General features: G+C 45.9%; 1 protein-coding gene across 1 annotated transcript; it reads right to left on the bottom strand.

Moving 5' to 3' along the window:
- Positions 1-8,401: 8,401 nt before the first annotated feature.
- Positions 8,402-13,502, bottom strand: LOC133807097 (O-fucosyltransferase 9). Its single transcript, XM_062245244.1, has 10 exons — positions 12,630-13,502; positions 11,989-12,061; positions 11,569-11,636; positions 11,105-11,193; positions 10,647-10,844; positions 9,869-10,073; positions 9,634-9,801; positions 9,336-9,503; positions 8,942-9,132; positions 8,402-8,839 (listed from the first exon to the last, which is right to left on the bottom strand). Exons 1-10 carry the CDS (start codon positions 12,996-12,998, stop codon positions 8,671-8,673), a joined length of 1,698 nt encoding a protein of 565 aa, XP_062101228.1. The 5' UTR covers positions 12,999-13,502; the 3' UTR covers positions 8,402-8,670.
- Positions 13,503-21,270: the final 7,768 nt, after the last annotated feature.

The raw sequence follows: 21,270 nt of genomic DNA, 5'->3' as shown, positions 1-21,270 counted from the left end.
GCCACGCCCACCAGGTGTGATCCCGGAGCAGGGGCTTTGCGAAGCCAGGCCTGCTGTGAGTGGGGGATCGACCATGTCTGCTCCTAGAGCTGAAACTTGCAATGGTCGAGGAGCTTGCCATGCATTATTTTGTGAGATCCGGAGCTGGAGTCTGCGAAGCAAGGCTCTACAGTGATCACGGATCTTGCCATCTTTCGCCTTGCGGGACCCGGAGCTGGAGCTTGCGAAGCAAAGCTCTACAGCGATCGCGAATCTTGCCATCTTTCGCCTTGCGGGACCCGGAGATGGAGCTTGCGAAGCAAAGCTCTACAGCGATCGCGGAGTATTCTGCAAAGGACTTGTCAGGGAGTTGGGGGTGTTTTGGCGTAGCTCTATGAACGTGCCTCAACCCCCAGTCCTGTCCATCGCTGGGCTACACAGGAGATAATTTTCATGATACATATTGGCAGGCATTTCCATGGCAATTTTCACATAAGCACATAATGCACATATGACACGTAATGCAAGCATGTTCATGGCAACAAATAAACCTAAGCTTAACAATTTAAACATTTCAAACAATTTAAAATTTTCAAACACAATGCTAGCACATAAGTGGTGTTCTGGGTACGTTTTGTTCAAGGGGCGTATGGCTATGCCTTAGCCATGTATACCCCCCCCAAGTGAGCGTGGGGTCCGGACGTCTCCGGACCGCGTGGTCACTTGTTTAAACGCAGCTTTGAACACAGGGATAAAAAGTGCAGTAAAAGCGGAGTGAATCTCTCCGTGTTTCATTAAATTAGCCTGCTAGGCGTGAGTTTTACAACAGGGAGGATTATTTCCACATTTTTCACTTTTGCTAATTTCACCAAGGACTTCCGACTGGATGGTCCGGGGCCTACTGGTAGTAACGGCGGAGGTGCTCCGCGTTCCAGGCGCGCGGGACTTTAGATCCATCGAGTCTCTTTAAGTGATACGTCCCATGGCCCACTTTTTCTTGGACTTCGTAGGGGCCTTCCCAGTTGGGTCCGAGGACTCCTACTCCCGGATCCTGCGTAGCAGGAAATACTCTCCCTAGGACAAGATCCCCAACTTCGAATGTACGGCTCTGGACTCTCGTGTTAAAGTGTCGGGCTATCTTGCCTTGGTACTTTTTTAGTTGGACCTGCGACTGCTCCCGGAGCTCTTCGATCATGTCCAAGGACTCCTGGAGAAGGGCATGGTTCCGGGTAGGGTCGTAGGTATCTTGCCTGTGAGAGGGGATCATAGTTTCTACTGGGATGACGGCCTCGCAACCGAAGGTCATGGAATAAGGCGTGTGCCCCGTCGAAGTTCTCTCTGTTGTGCGATAGGCCCAAAGTACTCACGGAAGTTCTTCCGGCCAGTGAGCCTTGCAGGCTTGGAGTTTTTTCTTCAACGTGGTCTTTAATATTTTGTTTACAGCTTCCACTTGCCCATTAGCCTGGGGTCTGGCGACTGCAGAAAAGCTTTTGATAATTCCATGCGAAGCACAGAAGTTCGTGAAGTGTTCACTGTCAAATTGCTTTCCGTTGTCGGACACAATTTTTCGTGGAAGCCCAAAACGACACACTATATTCCTGATGACAAAGTCCAGTGCTTTTTTAGATGTGACCGTGTTCATAGGTTCAGCTTCAGCCCATTTGGTGAAGTAGTCTACCGCGACTATGGCATACTTCACTCCACCCTTTCCAGTTGGGAGGGAACCTACTAGGTCAATGCCCCAAACGGCGAACGGCCAGGGGCTGGTCATTAGGGTAATTTCTGTAGGCGGCACTCGCGGAACCTTGGCGTACCTCTGGCACTGCTCACATTTCCTGACATAATCCACACAATCCTTCTTCATGGTGGGCCAGAAGTATCCTTGTCGAAGGATCTTTTTGGAGAGGCTCAGCCCGGAGGTATGATCGCCACAGAAGCCTCCGTGAACCTCATGGATGATGGTGCTGACTTCGGTTCCGGCAACACACCTAAGGAAGGGTATGGACAACCCCCTGCGGAAAAGCTTTCCATCCATAACCACGTATCGGGGAGCTTGATATTGGAGCTTCCTTGCGTCAGCTTTATCAGGAGTGGGAATGATCGATGATGGCGTTTATCCTTCGTGTCTCAGTATTGGGGGCTTCTAAGTGCCCGATGGGGACTAAGCCATACTGTTCAATCTCCGGGTCCGTTGCAAGCTTGGCCAGCGTGTCCGCGAGTGAGTTCTGGTCCCGGGGGACCTGGAGGATTTGGTAGCCTTTGAAATGCTGCAGTAGGTCGCGGGAGAGAGACACGTAGGCAGCCATCCTTTCGCCTTTCGTCTGGTATTCCCCGGATATTTGGTTTACCACAAGTAGGGAGTCGCTGTGTACTTCGATTTTTTGGGCTCCGACTTCTCTGGCCAGTCGTAATCCAGCTAACATGGCTTCGTGTTCTGCCTCGTTGTTGGATGCTGGGAACGCGAAACGGATGGCGCTCTGGAGCTGATGCCCTTGGGGAGATATTAGGATGACCCCCGCTCCAGCTCCTTTTTCATTTGAGGCTCCGTCTACATAGACCTTCCATGTGGGAAGTTCCGGGACAGGATCTTCCGGGAGGTCATTCATTCCCGAGCATTCCACAATAAAGTCCGCGAGAGCTTGACCTTTTATGGAAACACGTGGTTGGTAGTGGACGTCGAACTGGCTCAGTTCCATGGCCCACTTAAGCAATCTTCCAGAAGACTCGGGCTTCTGCAAGACTTGTCGGAGAGGGTGGTTGGTGAGTACTTTGATGGTGTGCGCCTGGAAATATGGCCTCAGCTTCCATGAAGCAATTAGCAAGCAGAGGGAGAGTTTCTCGATCATTGAATATCTGGACTCGGCGTCCAATAACCTCTTGCTTACGTAATACACAGGGAGCTGGATATGGCCATCTTCCCGGACGAGAGCGGCACTCACTGCGTGCTCAGTCACAGCTAAGTATAAGAACAACGCCTCTCCTTCGACAGGTTTGGACAGAATGGGAGCTCGGGTTAAATGTTCTTTGAGGTGTTGGAAGGCTGCTTCGCATTCGGGGGTCCACTCGAACTTCTTGTTTCCTCGCAACACATTGAAGAAGGGGATACACTTGTCAGTGGCCTTGGATACGAAGCGGCTGAGAGCAGCTATCCTTCCGATAACGCTCTGGACATCCTTATGTTTCCAGGGGGAAGGCATATCTATGAACGCCTTTATTTTCTCAGGGTTGGCTTCCACTCCGCGGGAGCTGACAATGAAATCGAGGAACTTCCCAGACGAGACCCCGAAAGTACATTTCTTTGGATTCAGTTTCATCCCGTACTTTCGGATCACGGCGAAAGCTTCCTCAAGGTCGTCACTGTGGTCCCCGGAGGTCTTGGACTTTACCAACATGTCGTCCACGTACACCTCCATGTTCCTCCCCAGTTGGTCCTTGAACATTCTGTTTACTAGGCGCTGGTACATCGCCCCAACATTCTTCAAACCGAAGGGCATGACCACGTAGCAGTAGACACCCTTGTCCGTGAGGAAGCTGGTGTGTTCCTGGTCCGCTACATGCATCTTGATCTGGTTGTATCCGGAGTACGCATCCATGAAGGATAAGAGTTCGTACCCGGAAGTAGCGTCTACCATCTGATCGATTCGCGGAAGAGGGAAACAATCTTTCGGGCAGGCCTTGTTTAGGTCCGTGAAGTCAATGCACATTCTCCAGGACCCATCGGGTTTTGGGACCAGAACTGGGTTGGCCAACCACACGGGATAGTGCGACTCCTGGAGAAAGCCTATGGACATCAACTTGTCCACTTCAGCTTTGACGGCTTCGGCCCTCACTGGGTCTAACGGCCTCCTCTTTTGGCGAATTGGAGTTGCAGATGGGTCTATGTTGAGAGCGTGGCACGCAACATTGGGATTAATCCCCATCATATCAGCGTGGCACCATGCCAGGATATCCTGATTATCCTTCACAGTGGCCACGATCTTATCTCGAATGGCCGACGGCAGGTTTTTCCCCACCTGAATGACTTTGGTGGGTTCTCCCGGGTTGAGGATCACCTCTTCGACTTCCTCCATCGGCTCTATTGCTTTCTCGATTCCCACTCTTGGGTCGAGTTCGTCAAAGTATGCTGTGCCTCCTGAGCACCCCCAATTTCTGGTAATTCTTCCGCCAAAGGAATGGCAGCAAACGTCTCCTGGACCGTGTAGACGGATCGGACGGAGACGTTATAACAGCTCCGTGCACTTCGTTGGTCTCCTCGGAGGGTGCCAATACGCCCATCGTCGCAGGGAAACTTCAAACATAAGTGGCGTATCGAGGTTATGGCCCCACAATCAATTAGGACCGGTCGGCCTAAGATGGCATTATACGCCGTGGGGCAGTCGACCACCACGAATGTGCTATGCTAGAAGGCGCAAGCGTCGCTTTCTCCTCTGAGGGTGACTGGAAGTTGAATTTTTCCTAATGGCATGAGTGCGTCCCCATTGAACCCTTGAAGCTGGATGGGGCATGGGGCCAGGTCAGTCTCGGTTAATCCGATCGCGTGGAAGGCCGCTTTGAAGAGGATGTTTACGGAGCTTCCGTTAACGACCAAGATCCGTGAGACCTTCTTATTGGCAATCTGGGCTTCCACCACGAGGGGATCGTTGTGGGGGAAGTGCACATGTCGAGCATCGTCCTCCGTGAAGGTGATGGGAAGATCCATCATTCGTGGACGTTGAGCAGGTGATTGAACCAAGGCGCACATCTCCCCGGTGTGTTCTAACTCAGTCAAGTACCTCTTCTGGGAGTTGCGGGTGCTTCCGGCAAGGTGCGGTCCTCCGGAAATTGTGGCTACGTGTCCGTCAACGGGTGGCGGAGCAAGGCCGGGCGGATATGGGTTGCCAGGCCCTGGAGCCAACAAGGCAATGGGTGCCGGAGCGGCTGGAGCAGGAAGCGCTGGGAACTGAGACCCGGGAGCTTGGGGGTGACCGGCTCCAGGAGCGCTAGCGGTCCCCCTCTGTCCCGGGGAATATGCAGCTCCGTGAACTATCCCCTGTCCGGGATAGATAATGGGTATCCTCACCCACTGACCGAGGTGTCCCGCTCTTGCCAGGGACTCGATCTCATCCTTCAGCTGAAGGCACTCGTTCGTGGTGTGCCCCACGTCTCCGTGGAACTCACACCTTTTATTGGAGTCTCGCGGACGTCTTCCTCTGTGAGACACTTTCGGGGGCTTCCTGTAGTTGACCATATTACAGGTCGCCCGATAGACATTCTCTCGCGAGTCTATCAAACTGGTATATTCCGTGAATTTGGGCTCATAGTCCTTCCGGGGCTTTTTTGAATGGTCTCCCCGGTTGGAGTTTCTTCCGCTTCGTTTGCTCCGCGATTGGCTCAAATTTCGTTCTGGGGCTTCCGCTTGCGGCTGCGGCATGCCAGGAGCGATACTACATCCGGTTTGTACAGCTCCGTACCCAGAGAAATGGGTTTGACTCGGCGTCCGAGCGGACGCGGAAGGCCCATACACACTTGGAGTGAATTGGGCTCCTGGAAGCGTGAGGGCTGGTGCGGGAGCTTGCGAAGCAAAGCTCGGCGCAGTCACGGAAGGCGTTGGAGCCGGGGGAACTCCAAAGGCCTGCTGGTAGGCATCCTCAAGGTTGATGATTCCCTGAGCTTTTGACATGAATTCGGACAGCGTTTCTGCCCGTCTCCTTTGCATTTCCCCCCATAGCAGGGAGCCGACAGTAAGGCCCGATTGAAGGGCGATCAGCTTCATGTCATCGCTGACCTTGGTCTTTGCAGCAGCTTCCATCATTCTCTGAATGAAAGCTTTGAGGTTCTCATTGGGCTGCTGCTTGATGTTGGTTAAGGAACCAACCTCCATGTCGTGGTCGCGGGCAGCAATGAACTGCCTCCTAAACGCGGACTGTAGCTCCTTCCAACTGTGGATTGATCCGGGAGCTAATCTCTTCCACCAGTCCTCCGCGGACTTGGTAAGGGTGAGTGAGAAGCACATGCATTTGGCGTCCTCACTGACACGCGCCACTTGCATCATTTTGTTGTATTTAGCTAGGTGGGTACGCGAGTCTGTCCTCCCATCATATAATTCTATGTGAGGCATTTTGAAGTTATCCGAGAGGGACGTTTCCGCGATCCTCCGAATACATGGTTTCGGGTCTTCCTCCTCAGAGTCTGACAGGGCCCCACTTTGCTTCCGGACCAGCTTGGTCAAGGCGGCAATCTGTTCCTCGAGCCTCTTCGTATCACTCTCCGGGAGGTCACGTCCCCGGAGCTTGTCATTGATATGATTTCGGAGGTCAGCTCCGCGAGGCCGGGCCTTCTCTCCTTTGGCCTTTTCATACTTGGCCTCCAACTTTCTTCTTAGGTCCACCGTGGACCAGCTATCTTCGGAGTGCGAGTTCGCAGCCCGACCGTCCTGGTTGACGGAATCACTGGGGCGGTTGTTCCTTCCCCTAGGCCTGGGTGCCTTAGCACTAGGCCCTTTAGGCACAGAGTGCCCCCTTGGGGCTGAAGGACGTCTGGGCTTAGGAGCGCCAGAGACCTTCTGCGCGCGGGGGGGGCAGTCGGCCTGGTGATTCACGCCTTTAGGAGGTGCAGGGGCGTCAGCGCGTACAGGCTCTCCAACTTTTTCTTTGCCCTTGTTAGGGGCGGCTTTGGATGGTCCAGCAGCGGCTGGATCCGGCATAGCGGCATCAGCACCACCTAAAACAGAGGCGTCCTCGTCCGAGTCGCCTAGGTCTCCGAACTTGCTTTGGAGGCGCTCCATCATGCGCTGCATTTTTTCGGAGAGGCGCTCCTGCTCAGCAAGCTTGGCTTTGGTGACCTCCAGTTCTTCGGCTACTTGGACCAGTTCTAGGTCCTTCTCATAGTAGCAGCCGTCCTTGTAATAACCGTCTTGGACATACTCTTCTTCGTCTTCTAAGTATGTTGTATCTTCGGTACTGACCCGATCCTGGCGGGATGTCGGGTCTTCACCTTGGTAGTCCAAGGGTTCGCTTTGCACCACATCTTCCATCGCAGTATCGGGGTTGACCGTAGCATTTTTGTCAACAGCGGATTTTCTCGTAGTCACCATCTCTTTAGCACGAAGTGAATACAAAAAACGTACACAGAAAAAGAGCTGACTAACAACTTCCTACAGCTCTCAATGAAAGCACCAAAATGTTTACCGAGTTTTTCGGAAACGAATACAAACAGAATAATAAAAAGGTAAGAACTGTAGAAGTGCTGAAATGTAACTAAACAAACAGTGTTTTTACGTGGTTCAGGCGTTAACAAGCCCTAGTCCACGAGTCGATGTTATTATCCTTAGAAAAGGTTACAGTAAGATGGCTGGTGTACAAGAACTTCACACACTCACAGTGTTTCTCTCGGGTTCTCTTGAAGAAGATGAAGCTAGAGAGATTTTGGTAGAGTTTTTGCTCTGTGATTTGTTGGCCTCCTTTCTTCTTGTAAAATGAAGGGGTCTTTATAGCTAGGGTTTCGGATTAGGGTTTTTCTCTACGTACATGAGTCTTAACTACACCAGCCATAAATAGGGGATACAATTACTGTCGTAGCATGGCTACAAGACTCTATGTGGGTATATTTACGTGAAAGTATGGGGGAACACACAAAGTCAGCCGTCTTTTCCAAGTTGTCAGCGGAACAGTAGGCGAAAAGGTACCCTTAGGCGTGCTGGGATGTGTGCGGCTTTGACCTGACGGGCGTGTCAGGCGGGATCCTGTGTCAGGCGGATATCATTCCAAATATGCCTCCTCCAGGACTCGACCGTTTGGTTTTGTTCCGTGCGAGGCACGGAACTGTTTCCGCGGAGACCACTCGAAGAGCTTCTCCTGGAAGGGGCTTCCCCGAAGGATACCCCTTCGGGAGTCCGGGAGAGAAGACGAGTTTCCGTGTTGTGTTTGCTTGGAAGAGTAATCCGGACACTAAACGAGAGAGGCGAAGCCTTTCTGTCCATCCGCAAGCTCTGGTCACCTACCGTGAAAGACATCGATAATTCTGTTTCCCCGAGGACATCAATTTAAACGCTATCCGGAAATCTGGATAACAATGACTCCATTAGCGAGCAATTGTAATTATATTCTTATTGGGCCTGGTCCGACCCAAATGACATGACTGCCTATAAATAAGGTTAGTTGTGCACTGTAGTGAGGATCCCAAAATTTTATTGTAAGCAAAATGCTACCGAACTTGTAAAATGCCTCCATTATCAAAACTCTCTAAAACTTAATACTAGTAACTCGTTGACTAAGGCTCATTAACGCATCAACCACGTAAAAACAGTTATCTAACCTTTCCTTCTAGCTCTCATATCTTAATACATTTATAGTTTCAGAAAAACTCGATAAACCCTACAAATTCATGCTATTACCTGATCTTATTTAGATATGGAAGTTACTCGCATGCAAACTGAGATTTGGCATATATAAAGTCTGAACCTTTTTATTGCAGCTTTGAAAAAGAAAGAACAGGAAGATAACTTCCCATAAATTCTTATCTTCCATGTACAATGAATTTAACATATAGAAGGCCACACTTCGGCAGAATTAATCAACCCAAAAACGAACAAAAAAAAACAATATATTTATACATTACAAGTGTAAAAAAATTAATTAATCGAGACTTCCTACAATTATAAATAATGATAAAAAAAATTCTATAAATAAATCGAGATTTTCTATAATAAAAATCTCACACGTCTTGTTGTATTATTAACGTTTTCACTCTTTGCTCGGCTTGTTTACACATGCAATCTGGCATCGGAAATGTATATAAAGAGCCACTAGGTTTTCTTGTCTCAATACCCTTTTGATCACTGTGGCGAAGCATGTCACGCATTTGTCGTTTGAAGTCTTCCCATCTAGACAACAAGTAAAATAACGTATGAAATGGTTCAGTTAATTTTCCTGTGATATTTGGATTATATTTGCAAACCAAGTGTGTTTAAAACGGCCATGTTCACCTGATATTTGGATTATCAAACAACAGAGCTAATTTCCTCTTGTCGGGTTTGATCGTCTTTGCATGTCCCCCGAACAAATAGCGCCGGTGGCCGGTCAAGAAATGGGGAAAATTGCCACCCTGAGTGGTGACAAACACTTCACTGTATAGGCAAACCGTGTAATCAAGAGCAGCCAACCTAGATGAGTGGCCCTGTATCAGAAATTTCAATCTTAACAAAAATTGCCGTAACATATTACACTTTTTAAAATCTCATTAATGATAGGGACAACCAAACTAGACTTCAAAACAGAATAAGATTTATAGGATCACTACAAACAAAGATGCTCTTGCATTCATTATCTTGTAATCTTTTGCTCAAAAAGATGATGGGAAAGGTGAACATGACATATTACCTTAAAAGGAGCAAGCTCTTCTGGGGAAGCTAATGTATCTTTCGTTTCTAAACGAGGAAACATTTGCTTTAGTGGGGCCATATGCTTCTCTGTTTTATAAATTTTTCCAGCTGCAACATATACAGAAGTAGTTTTATCGAAACCCATGCCCCTGAGCATCATTCCCACCTACAGACAAAAGGATGGTTACATGAATCACTGAAAGTTGCAACATATTTAGTCACCACCCCCAATAGACAATACAACTTCAGCAAGTTGCTATATCCTGAATAACTTATGAACTACGGAGTGTATATACCTCCAAAGGAGTTAAAGGACATTTTCCATCCACTCGATTTGCACCAGGCCTTATTACTCTGCCCCTTCTCCTAAATTTTCCTCTCCAACTTCTTTCTCGAGCAATATCCATTTCATGTTTCTCTTCCTCTCCACCACCATATTCGCAGCATGAAAAAGCAACCATATCCTAGAAAAAGAGAAGATTAGGTTTTATTTGTACCCGTAGTATACCTAAAAATTAAGTTCATTTATACCTCTTCAAACCGAAGATGTACAGATACATATTTTCCATCACTCTGGTAGCTTTTCTTAATCATTCGATCTACCATTTTCTCTGCCAGCCTCTTTATAGGTTCTGAGAATCTTAGTGCTTCAAAATTGGCTAAGCATCTAAGCCCTTGGACACTTGAAGGAACTGCATGAGCCAATCTGTTGGAGAATGGTGCAATCCGCACAGCCCTGCACCATGGAGGGAAAACTATATATAGCTGTCACTGTACAAATACAAGTCTACATAATGAGGGAAAGAGGGGTATAGAAAAGCATGCATATTTGATCATCCTTATTTGAGTACAATCGAGAACCTAAATCAACTTTGGCAGGGTTAAAGTTAAAAACACGTAGTGTACACATAAGCAAAATGGACAGGCACTGCACCATGTAAATGGTTTTATGTATTTGGGAATTAACTCTCTTATTCAATATTAAAGGATTTACTAGGGCCGTGTCTTCTAATCTTGTCTATTACTGATACCAACCTTGACAAAAAAACTAAAGCCATTTCTGAAAACCAACTAGGTGGGACCTATGCAAATAATATTCTCCATCATTGAAAGTATAAATTTCTTAATGATACCAAAAACCATGCAAAAATCACCATGGCCACAGTTCCAATAATAAAAGAAATTAAAGACGAAAGTTTATTGCAGACATGACCTTGTCCAATGCCCGTGATTTTGAAAAAGTGAAGGCCCGCTAAGATTCAAATGAAATCTAGATTTAAAAGGATCAATTAAAGTTGAATACACATACCCCATTTCTACCAACTTTGGAAGGACCTTATGAAGATAGTAAGTTGGACTTGACCAAGCTTTTACTCTAAGATTCACGATTTTGCTTATATTATTGTCAAAACGCTGAAGAACATCTTCTGGTAGCTCCCTCACTACATTCACTTGATTTCGGAGAGTATGGATGAAAAATTCTTCATCAAATATATCCTTAAAATTGCTGCAAGTTAGCAATAAAAAAGAATGCTTGTAAACTTTTTATAAATTGCAGAACAAATTATATATTTTGCATATGAAATTGAATATGTTAGTCTATTATTTTATTTAAATTCATTATTATGTTTAAAGATAAAATATGGGAATCACATGGGCTCAACTAAGACACAAAGCATGCTCCATTTCATGGTAATAAACAACTTCATAATTCAAAAGCTAAGATGTGGTAATCGGGTAAGAATATCATAATTATGCAATAATCACCTGGAGTCTCGCCAAACACTATTCAAATGAAAAATTGGAATTACAAGAGTTGCATTCAATAGTCCAGCCACAGCAACAGCATCACAAATCTGCATGTGAAATAATGATAAGTTATTCGAGAAAAAAAAAATACTATATAAGAAATGGTAATACTAAAATATTTACAACATGTAAATATTTGAAACATCAAGAAAAAAAATCCGATATCCAAGTCCAACAACTATTAATACTATCAAAGTTCTTGGGAAAAAAAAAACTTGGTTTCCTTAACTTAATTAGGTTAGGTTAAGGTTTTTTCTTTCTTTTTGTTTTTTCTGTGACAACTGCTTTCTCTATTTGGTTTCATTTACAGATAAATCGGCCTTTCTTATATTTTCTTACAAAATTTTGTAATGTTTTGGAGGTGATGCTGGGAATAGGTGCATTAAAACTACAATATGGATCTATAATTGTTAAGAATATACCGACAGACGTTGCTGGTTTAACCCGCCATTTGCTTCAATTATGAAAAAACCATTCGACTTTGGCAATTCTGAAAAACCAAGGAAAGACAGGAAGTTAACTAAGTGTATTTAACAATGTACAGCAACAATTGTCTTATTTCTTCAAAGGATTATAATGACAAGAATAATTATGAAAACATAAGTTGCTTTCACTGCCGTGCCACTAAATTAAGTTTATAGGTGATAATTAATTCAACGTATTAAAAAAGATATAAGGAAGAAAAGTGATCTCTTACTGAAAAAAGAAAATACAAGGGCATTACAAATAGCAAAAGACATGCGCAATCCAAGATGACTAATATTTAGATACATTTATGAAAGCTGTTTAAATTAAATTTATCTAGCAATAGGTAGTATGATTCTCATATATAAATCTCAAACCTGCTTTTGAGATATCCTTGTAAACACAAGGCTTCCAAACCTGATGCACTTTAGAATTCCACACCGATATCAACTGCATGTTATTCATTCATAGCTTGTCACATTGGCTTTTTATTTTGCTGTATCATTTCATCGTGGTCAAAGAATACTTGAAAAGAAAATACACACAATTTTGCAAATCCCCTCAAAATGCTAACCATTCAGAAGCTAATCAACTTGAACTGCCAAAATCAGAGGCATGTCCATTATGAGAGGCCGTGTAATTAGGTGAGAATGTAATTAATCAATTGAAAAACGGTAAGTTTCTGATTTTGTCAAACGTAATGAGACAACTGGGATGCTTATATATTCAGTATATCATTTATGCCTAAAGAATTTAAAAATCAGCTACATTGGACTGGACTGGAAGACAAACACCTGTGCTTATAAAATTAACCGCATTAAAATCACAATCGTTGACCATTATAGCAAAGATCCCAACCCAGATGATGAACCCTTGAACCAAATTCTCATAACATACAATTCAAGCACAGAACCCGCCTGCAAATATAAACAAAAAATCAAACTTCCACCCCCCCCCCCCCCCCCCCCCCCCTCTCCTCTCTCTCTCAAATACATATATATGAAGCCAGAAAAAGTACCACATTTTCAGTTCCATTGCTTTCAGCTTCCATAAAACGCCAAAGCTTCTCAAAGACCTGAGGGCTCCTGTACACGGAACCCGGTGGAGGATGCTTGTGAACTACAACGACACCATTTTTCAAGCTAACAACATCGAAGCTCACCGAGCCCATATACAACAACATTCCCGAAATGTAAAGCAGCGGCGCCAACAATAGCACGCCTCTTCTCCTAAACACTGCAGATATAAGTATAAAGATGACCTTCTCTACAATACTCTGCTTCGATCCTCTTCCGCTGCCGCTCTTACTCCGGCCATGGCGAAACCGAGGCGATGAAGGCGGCGAGCCGCTGGACCTTGCGGTACCGAGGCGGCTGTAGCCGTGCATCGAGGTTAGAAGAAAATGAAGTAAGTTAGGGTTTTGCAGGAAAAATCTCTGAGAAGAAAGAAGCTTGAGATCTGAGCCGGAGAACGAATTGGCAGAGAAGAACCATATAATATTTATATATATATAGTATATAAACACTCCAGGATAAATAAAGGATTTTCTCAAAAGAGCAATGCTTAATTTTCCCAAGAAAGCAAAAGAAAAATGATTTCTACTTTGTTGTTTTTTCCTTTATCGGAAAACAAACAATAGGAATATTGAGATTGAGGGATGTGGTGTGGCTGGCAGCTATGGCGTTGGCTTGGGTCTCCAATGAAGCAGAAAAAAGAAGCAGAGATTGTGACGGTCAATGATATTATTATCCCATTATAATGGACTAGAAATAGCAGAGATTGTGTTCGGACTTTGGTATAATAATACGATTGTTTTAGGGGTAATCGTAATCGTAATACGAAGTCCGTTCTCGGTAAATAATTAAGAATAATTAATTAGTGTAAAATTCAAGAAGAAGATCACGTGTCCAAGTCTGCGTTTTCCAAACAAAGGAAATGTTTTGGTGAGGATAGTGGAACCAAATAGAATATGTAAATTAATTCCCTTTTATTCTTTTTTTTTTCAATTTGAAAGAATTACAATATCATTTTAATGAAATAGTATTCAAAAATTTCATGAAAATTCATTCCAATACCCAATAAAAATTTAAAAGTATCAATATTCAATTTTATTCCACTTTATTCCTAGTCTTATTTCCATTACTATTTCTATTCTTTTGTTTTGATCACTCTCCACTAAATATATCTGCTATACTTATTTTTTAGGCATTTATGATATTTAAAAAAATAGCAATTATAAAAGGATAATGAAAGTACACATAGTCTTTTTGTTCTCACAAAGCACAAAGTAGTTCTTGTTCTCACGAATGACAAAGTAGTTCATGATCTCACAAAGCACAAAGTACTTCTTATTCTCACAAAGCACAAAAGAGTTCATGTTATCACAAAATATAAAGCAAACTATCAAGCGCTGACAGAAGGGATTGAGTCGCATATCCGCATTCTTCAACATCTGTTCACATAAGGCAAATCATTACACGCTAATAGGAGGATTGTTGACGCGGTTCTTCGCCAACAGGTAATTAAGAGAAGAAGAGAAAGGGATTAGTACTGAATCTAGAACCGTCGTAGATATAGAATCTTAGAGAATGAACTAGGTGACTCAAGACACATTTTTAAGTGGTTCGAAGGTTAAAATCCTTCTACTCTACTAGTCAATATTATTGATATACTCTGGGTATTTTGTTACAAAGCATATATCTATTCGGATGCTATTTTTTCCAACCCTTATCAACTCTCAGGTTCTCCATATTTATAGGAGAAGGCACCTGGAAGTTGGTAAGGAGGTCATCCCGTGACCTTATTATTTGTCATATCAACTCTGTGACATTCATGATTAATTCCTAAACCTGACACATAAGTATGGTCAAATCGATAGGTAAGGAGATAATGGGCCGCACGGCCCAACCCAGCCGTGGATATCTGAACACGCACGTTCCTGCTGCGTGTCAGAGAAGTCAGGGAGATATCGGACACGTGATGTCAGATATATACATGTTTATCTTGCATGTGTTGACTTTACAGAGGGTCAGAGCTCCATACGTAGCTCGTGCCACGAGCTGCTTCTTTGACCCGACCTTCGGCCTTCGGATTCCTTCACCCAGTCCTGGGCAACCTTGGCGAGTCCTCAGGGATTGCTCGAGCTAATAAGGTACGACCTCGAAATGGGAGCTCCGGTCTTGGGGATGTTAATGGGCTAATCGTGATTAGTCCGTAGCTCGGCCTTCTAATCAGCCCGTGGGAAAACCAGGGCGTACATCTGCCCCCCCCCCCAAGCTCCTGCTCGTGGTACATGACGTCGTATATAAGACCACAGTGGGGGCTTTTAGACTTCCCCATAGACTCTTCGCATTCCACTCTTTACGCAGGCGTCTAATACGTGGAACGTTGTGGGTGGTGACGGTACGTCTTACGAGAACCGCATTTAATGGCCTAGCCTATGCCCAGCCGTCGTTTCGTATTTCGAGTGGAAGGCCTCGGATCCCTCACCAAGGCCACCCAAGAGCCTTCTACACGTGATCCTTCACGTATATAAAAAGGGGGTGGCCACCCTTTCATTCAAAATTTTCCAAATCTCCTTTTCTCTTCGTTCTCCATATTTCAGAAGAACGAAACCCTCAACCCTGTTGCTGCCATTTTCATCGTTCACGAAGCTTAGGCGCACGGATTCCTCCGAAGCTTTGGAAGCTACTACATCGACGAAGCTCCTACCAACGCAACGCCCTCGTCTACCTCCCAGCCATACACTGTAACTTTCCTGACCCTGTTCATTTTGAAAACAGCTACTGTAGCTTAGGAAAAAAAATTCACTGTAGCCGCATGCAAGGGTTTTCTGGGTTGTGTGGATATGGAGGGTGACAGCCCTATTTTGGTTAGGCCACATTTGTTGTAAGAAATTGCTTTAGAGTATGGGTTTCAGGGTGCTTTTTCTGGACAAATTTCTGGGTAGGAGTTTTGGGAATTTTTCGGTGCAAAACCGGGTAGCTTAGGGAACACGCCTCATAAGCGGTTTTGTAATTTTCTGCCTATTGAAACTTTCCCCCCAAGGAAAATTCTATTCTGAATCCCCTAACACGCGAATTCCGAGTAATCTGGGATCTGTTGGGAGCATACACGCGTGTTCACTGAACCGCGTGGTTCCACTCTCCATGAGCTGGGCTTACCTCAGCTCGTGCAAATAATAATTGCTTCTTCCTTCTGTTGGGGTCGCCTTTTCTAAAGTGTTTTCTTTTGTTCGCTAGGCGACCAGATGGCTCCAAAAAAGAACCTCCCTCAGAAGAACATTGGAAGCTCGGCCTCCCAGCAGGAAAAAGGAAAGGCGGTGATGCCTAGCTCCCCGATCCCCCGCTTCGGGCCAGCCATGGAGAAGGAGGTCGAGGTGGCCCCCGACGCATTCTTTGAGGCGGAGAGAATCGTCTCAAAGGTAACCGACCAGGCGAAGATCAACAAACTCTTCCTCACTCACAACATTCCACTAGGGAAAGCCTCCGTTATTGCCCGACCTGCTGCGGATAGCGAGCGGAGCTGCACGCCGCTCGATGAATCGTTCGCGGCCTAGAGCGGTGAACACTTCAAGGCAGGGGCCTTCCTTCCCCTGGATCAGTACTTCGCTGATTTCCTGAACTACGTGGGGTTGGCCCCTTTTCAGCTCCCCCCCAACTCCTACCGTCTGCTGGCAGGGTTGAGGTATTTATTCAAGAAGCAGGAGTGGGAGGTCCCTACTCCTGCTGATATTTTATATTTCTTTTGCCTCAAAGCCAGCCCGAATCAGCGGGGGCGAGGTGACGGGTTTTACTATTTAACCCGTTTTCCCAATACGGCGGCGGTGATCGAGCTGCCCATCCACCCAAATGACTTCAAGGACCAGTTCTTCATGTCAACTGGGTTCCGGAACTGCGACAACCACTATTTCAATCGTCCTCGTAAGTAATCCCTGATCTTAGCTCGCCTTTTAAGTGTTATTTTATTTTAGCTCCTCCCGTATTCCATTCTGATTCCAGCCAATCCTGCAGCCATCTACGCGAGGACCGAAAAGTCTGTGACCCTCGGGGGCCAATATGAAACACTGGCGGGCTTGCCCCCCAGTGAGAAGGACTATCGTGTGCTCGTGACAGACGAGACGATGGTGTTTTGCAAACTGATCTTCCCAAACCAGACCCTGAACCTAAAGAGGCCCCGGGGGCCACCCCCAGCCCGCGACAACAGACCTATCATCGGGGAGGAGGTCGCGGTAGAGGAAGACGAGGAGGACGAGGCAGCCAAAGTTCCGCTCGTGAGGAACAGGAAGAGGACCTTGGAGGTCGCCCAGAGGATGGGCGAGGAGAGGGTCCGATCCGGAGCAGCCACGGGTCCTTCTGGCCAAGGTAACCCTTACTTGTTTAAGAGTCTAGATAGGGCCATAGCAGACCCCCGGCTGGTTAGGCTCAATCCTAGGCAGATCGTCCATCGTCACCGAAGGGATACAGACCTGAACACACTCCTGCTCCATTGTGTTGACCGGCTCGTGCTGGATCACCAAGAGAACCGGCCTAGGGGTACCGTAGTAGTAGATAACACCCTAGGTTTTAGGTCGATTTTATTCGAGGAGTATGGGACCAACCTACGCACATGGCCATCACTCCAGAGGGGTAACTATGCTCCGGGGCTTAGGCAGTATGTAGAAGAGTCTAGCCCTGAGTCAGAACCAAACCTAGAACCTGCGCCAGTTTGTGAAATAATTGTCTTAGGTTCTTCCAGCTTGGGGGGTAGGGCTCCCTCAGTATTCATATGCTTTTTTAGCTTTAACCTTTTGTCTTTATCTTTGTATGATTGCTAACTTGTAATAACCATGTATTTTTTTTTTTTTCTGTTTGACAGAAGAGATGTCTCAGCCCGAGGATAGCTTGCGGGGCATAGTCTTCGGGGGGAACCCCCCAGCCGGGCCAAGAGAGAAAAGGCTCCGGGGTTCCAAGAGCTCTGCCGGGGTCTCCACTAAATCTCCTGCAAAGGAGAAGGAGAAAGCCCCGGCAGCCCAGGACGCGGGAGCGATTCTTCTTGCTGCCTGAGCAGGCCAAATGCCTCCGCCACCTCAGCGAACTCCAACCGTCACCCAGGACGCAGGGATGGAGCTCGGGACTCCGCCTGTGGTGGCCTCCGATGTATGCATCCCGGTCAATCCCCAGGACCTGGAGAAGATCCCAGAGGTCTTTCGGGGAACGGTGTACGAATCGGCGAGCTACGCCGTTAACCTTATCTACAAGTTCACCGAGAAGGAACTCCGGACTATTGAGACGATGAGCCCGGTTGACGTCATGGACTCTTCCATGAGCATGACCCTAACGGTAAGTTGCCCTATTCTTTTAAAGCTTTTACCATTACACTTTGCCTAATTTTTTCTCTGAGCCGGTTTATCTTTCATTCCTCGCAGGGTGTCATCGCCCTTCACCGAAGCATCATCAGGGCCAGGACTCAGCTCGATGACATGAGGACCGAGCACCAGGCCACCCTTCAGAAGGTTAAGGTGGCCAAGGATGCCCTGACATCCTCGAAGGGCGAGTTGGAGAGGGCCCAGGTCGATCTGGAGAAGACCCGTTCGAAGGTCCAGGAGCTCGAGACATCCCTTGCCACCTCGCAGGTGGACCTTGAGGCAGCGAGGACAGAGATCCAGACCGCCCAGGCCGCCCTGGAGGAAGAGAAGACCATCTCGGAGTAGTCCATGCAGGATCTGTTCTACCACTGTTGGCTCCATAATCCGGAGGCTGACCTCTCTTTCATGCCACCGAATTTCTAGGCGCGCTTGTTGGTGAAGTTCCAAGCTCGCCTCGACAAAGAGGCGCCACCTTCGGAGACTGGGGAAGTCTCTGGTGCGGCGGAGCAAGATGAAACGGCGACCTCCAAAGGGCCGACTGACGGAGCTTAGGGCGCTCTTCTCTCTTTCTCTTTATATATTTTGAAGTTTTTTTTTTTTTTTTTGTAACTTTTGCATGAGGTGTCTTTACCTCGAGACAATTTGCCTTGCGCTTTTAACTCATATTTTTTCATGCTTTCGGCTACAATATATATATCCCTTTTTTTTTTATATATAAACTTAGTTCGTGTTAATTTTTATCCATATCTCGAATTCTTTAAGAAGAACAACGATAAATAGATTTAAATTAACTTCCAAGTTTTACGACCTAGTTAAAACCAGGAACTTATTTTGAAAACTTAGTTCGGGTTAACTTTTATCCATATCTCGAGTTCTTTAAGAAGAAACACGATCAATAAATTTAAGTTAACTTCCAAGTTTTTATGACCTAGTTAAAACCAGGAACTTATTTTGAAAACTTAGTTCGGGTTAACTTTTATCCATATCTCGAGTTCTTTAAGAAGAAACACGATCAATAAATTTAAGTTAACTTCCAAGTTTTTACGACCTAGTTAAAACCAGGAACTTATTTTGAAAACTTAGTTCGGGTTAACTTTTATCCATATCTCGAGTTCTTTAAGAAGAAACACGATCAATAAATTTAAGTTAACTTCCAAGTTTTTATGACCTAGTTAAAACCAGGATAGGACTTAGTTGACGTTAACCCTTATCCGTGTCTCAAGCTCTTTAAGAAGAGCAACGATCCGTAGATAAAAATCAGCATCTAAGTCATTAAGGAGACCTGGTTATATCCAGGTACCATATGCCCCCCAAGTAACTGGGAAAGGGTCTTTCGTGGTTACTTTAAGATTACAATTGCAAATGTGCGTAAAAAGCTGATTTTTATTAATATATAGAAAGTGGCCTTCCAGGCCTTACAAGTGGATCATTGATAATATTTCTTTAAGTGGATGGCGTTCCAAGTTCGTGGTACGACTCCTCCATCAAGTCGGGCTAACTTATAAGTTCCCTCCTTGATAACTTCGATGACCTGGTATGGTCCTTCCCAGTTTGGTCCCAAGACTCCATCCTTGGGATCTTTCCCGGCCAGGAAAACTCTCCTTAGGACCAAGTCGCCAACGCTAAAGGCGCGTTTTTTGACTTTAGAGTTGAAGTAGCGAGTGATCTTCTGCTGATAATGGGCGAGCTGGAGTTGCGAATCCTCTCGCCTTTCATCAATTAGATCGAGGGAATGGCACAGGAGCTCATGGTTCCGATCTTGGTCGAAAGACTGGACTCTATGTGACAGAACCTCAACTTCCACGGGGAGGACTGCTTCACTCCCAAAGGTTAGGGAGAAAGGAGTATGACCCGTAGGAGTCCGATGCGAGGTCCGGTATGCCCATAGGACCTGGGGGAGCTGTTCTGGCCAGACCCCCTTTGCCTCATCTAATCTCTTCTTGAGGCTCGCCTTTAGAGTCTTGTTGACAGCCTCGACCTGGCCGTTCGCCTGAGGATAGGCCACGGAGGAGAAGCTTTTTACAATCCCGTGCCTTTCACAAAACTCGATGAACAGGTCGCTATCGAACTGAGTGCCGTTGTCGGAGACGATTTTCTTCGGTAGACCGAATCGACAGATGATGCTTTTAACCACGAAGTCGAGTACCTTCTTCGACGTTATTGTTGCCAACGGCTCTGCCTCGGCCCACTTAGTGAAGTAGTCTATGGCTACCACGGCGTAACGGACCCCGCCCTTTCCAGTGGGCAGGGCGCCCACTAGGTCTATTCCCCAAACAGCAAACGGCCAAGGGGCCGAGATCATCCTCAGCCCGACTGGAGGGGCTCGGGCAACTGCAGCGAATCTGTAACGACCCAAATCCGCTAATAAGGCTTGAGGGCCTTGATTAGCGTGCCAGGAGGGCATGATGGGATTTATATGTGCGATTTTAATGATTTAAATGCATGGTTATGATTTAAAGCATGTTATATGACCATTTTTTTATCTGAGATGCATGACTATGTATGTTAGTATGCATGTAGGCCCGGATCGTGTTAGAAGGGCATAATTGTAATTTTGGCCATGTTGGGCATAACTGCATTGATATGTGATGATTGTTGAGACCGCAGTGGTATGTGGGTGTATCAGTGATTTGTGACTCAAGGCGATCCCAGTGAGCAGGCTAGCGGAAAGTCTTAGCGGGAATTTATACCCGGCTCGGGGCGAGCCTGGGGGTATGAACAGGAATTCAGAGAAATAGATTGAGATTTATTTTGATGATGGGGGATAATTATTTGGTGATTTATCAGGTATTGGGAAGCAACGGGAGAATATTAGAGACACTTAAGGATTATCGGGAATTGGGTAAATGACTAAAATGGCCCTACTTGGGTAAAAGGGTTTAGAATTAATAGGGAGGGCATTTTGGTCAATTGGCTTTTGAAGATAGAATAAATGAGGCTTTATACACTTAGTGGATTTTGTAGAATAGAGTAAAGGGGCTGAAAAAGAAAGGAAAAAGGAAAGAAAGAAAAGAGAGAAAACTGATGGGTTTTCTAAGGGATCGGTTTGGGGGTTCTAGCACCTCTTCTCTTCATTTTTTTCTTGAGGTCAAGCTCAGTGGGGAGCTAGGATAGGCTGAGCATCAAGAATCTTAAGGTTACACTTGAAGACTTGGCAAGGATTAGCAAGAACATCTGAAACTTGAGGTAAGTTCTTGAGGATTTCAGTTTTAGGGCTTTACTGGTTTTGAGCTGTGTTTTTGAGCTAAATGGATGGGACTTTTGGGGAAAATTAGGTCAAGCTTTGATGATGATCAAGCTAAGGAGGCCTAGG

Source organism: Humulus lupulus, chromosome X, assembly GCF_963169125.1.
Source record: "Humulus lupulus chromosome X, drHumLupu1.1, whole genome shotgun sequence".
NCBI lineage: Eukaryota > Viridiplantae > Streptophyta > Magnoliopsida > Rosales > Cannabaceae > Humulus > Humulus lupulus.
The sequence above is the reverse complement of the archived record's forward strand: the minus strand, read 5'-3'. Positions and strand labels throughout refer to the sequence as shown.